This window comes from Dipodomys ordii, unplaced genomic scaffold (genome assembly GCF_000151885.1).
Source record: "Dipodomys ordii isolate 6190 unplaced genomic scaffold, Dord_2.0 Scaffold70, whole genome shotgun sequence".
In the NCBI taxonomy this organism is placed as follows: Eukaryota; Metazoa; Chordata; class Mammalia; order Rodentia; family Heteromyidae; genus Dipodomys; species Dipodomys ordii.
The window spans coordinates 8,652,249-8,653,601 of record NW_012267286.1 but is presented as its reverse complement, the minus strand read 5'-3'; the positions used below and the strand labels follow the sequence as shown (position 1 = coordinate 8,653,601).

The 1,353-nt window shown below is 43.2% G+C and overlaps 1 protein-coding gene across 1 annotated transcript in view; it reads left to right on the top strand.

The window, feature by feature from the left end:
* The window catches only part of Arhgef38 (Rho guanine nucleotide exchange factor (GEF) 38), an 87,961-nt gene that overhangs the window by 80,096 nt on the left and 6,512 nt on the right, over window positions 1-1,353 (top strand). The window contains exon 10 of the mRNA XM_013023727.1: window positions 680-991. Coding sequence (XP_012879181.1) covers window positions 680-991 — 312 coding nt within the window. The remainder of the gene's footprint in view (window positions 1-679; window positions 992-1,353) is intronic.

Sequence of the window (1,353 nt, the reverse complement as noted above, 5' to 3'; positions counted from 1 at the left end):
GATGGGAAGGGATGGGAAGGGGAAACAAAGGAGGAGGCAACAATGCTTGATAAGAAATGTACTCATTATCTTGCCCATGTAATTGTAACCCCTCTGTACGGTATTTTCACAATAAAAAAAGAATAAAATGCTTATAACCAAAGTGTTATAATCTGAATAGGGGGGTGCTTTCCATTCCCACATAAACACCCGAGTAGTCAAGGATTTGGGACTTAAGTGGGAGGAAGAAAATACAGCCAACTATTAGTCGACAAATAGTAGGAGTTGTGTGGTGAGTCATTTAGTCTTGAAAATCAAAGGCTGGAAATGACCCTGCGCTTCTACATGGTGGAATAGCTCAGCTTGGCTCTGAGATAAGAAAGAAGGAAAAGGGAAAAGTGTTGAAGGAGATGGTCCCAATGACAAAACCAATGTCTATAGAAAGAAAGGCAAAGTTGCAGTTTGAGTAAGGAGACTAACTCACACATTGCTCTCCTGCTCATTCTGCAGTTTTTATATTACAGTCTCTGTCTAAAGAGTCCTGGAATAGGCTTAGCTCGATGCTCAAAGGATCAGATCTTCTCTCATGTGGATGCTTTCCTGTTTCTTCTGTGTTCTGCACAGAGGAGATAGCCTGCTAAGATGGTTAGGGTTTGAGTGGTTCTGCTGTCTGTAATGGGGTTGTTCTTCCTTTTGGTAGGCAGTTCTCTTGCAGAGACACGTCCTGCTGCCCCTGACAGCCCTGCTGGCCTTATTCCCAGGGCCTCAGAAGCTCATCCAGAAACGCTACGACAAGCTGCTAGACTATACGAGCTTATTGCAGCGGTCAGCAGGAGATGAGTCAGACTTGGCCCAAAAGGAGTACGAGGCCCTCAACGCCCAGCTTGTGGAAGAGCTCCAGCCATTCAATCAGGCTGCTCGGCGGATTCTGCTGAATTGCCTGTGCAGTTTCATCACCCTCCTCAGCGACCTGATGCTCAGGGTTCAGAGAGCTTACGCCACAGATGTGCAGGTAAGCACAACACCTGTCCATGGCCAAAGCCATGTACCTGTGTGGCTTTGTGCATATGTTGTTCAAGTAAAGCCAACTGCTTGATCACTACTTTGAATTTTTTTAAGTGTCTCCAGTTTCTGATTTAAATGATCGAAACTTTTCATTATGGTTCATAGTAGAAGAAGCACAAAGAGATTGTTTTTGAGAAATCACTAATAGATACTAAGGTTAAAAAACAGTGTGAAGAACTTTATCATGGCCAATAGACACATGAAGAAATACTCAACCTCTCTAGCCATAAAAGAAATGCAAATCAAAACAACATTGAGATACCACCTCACCCCAGTTAGAATGCTTATAATCAAGAACTCTAATAACAA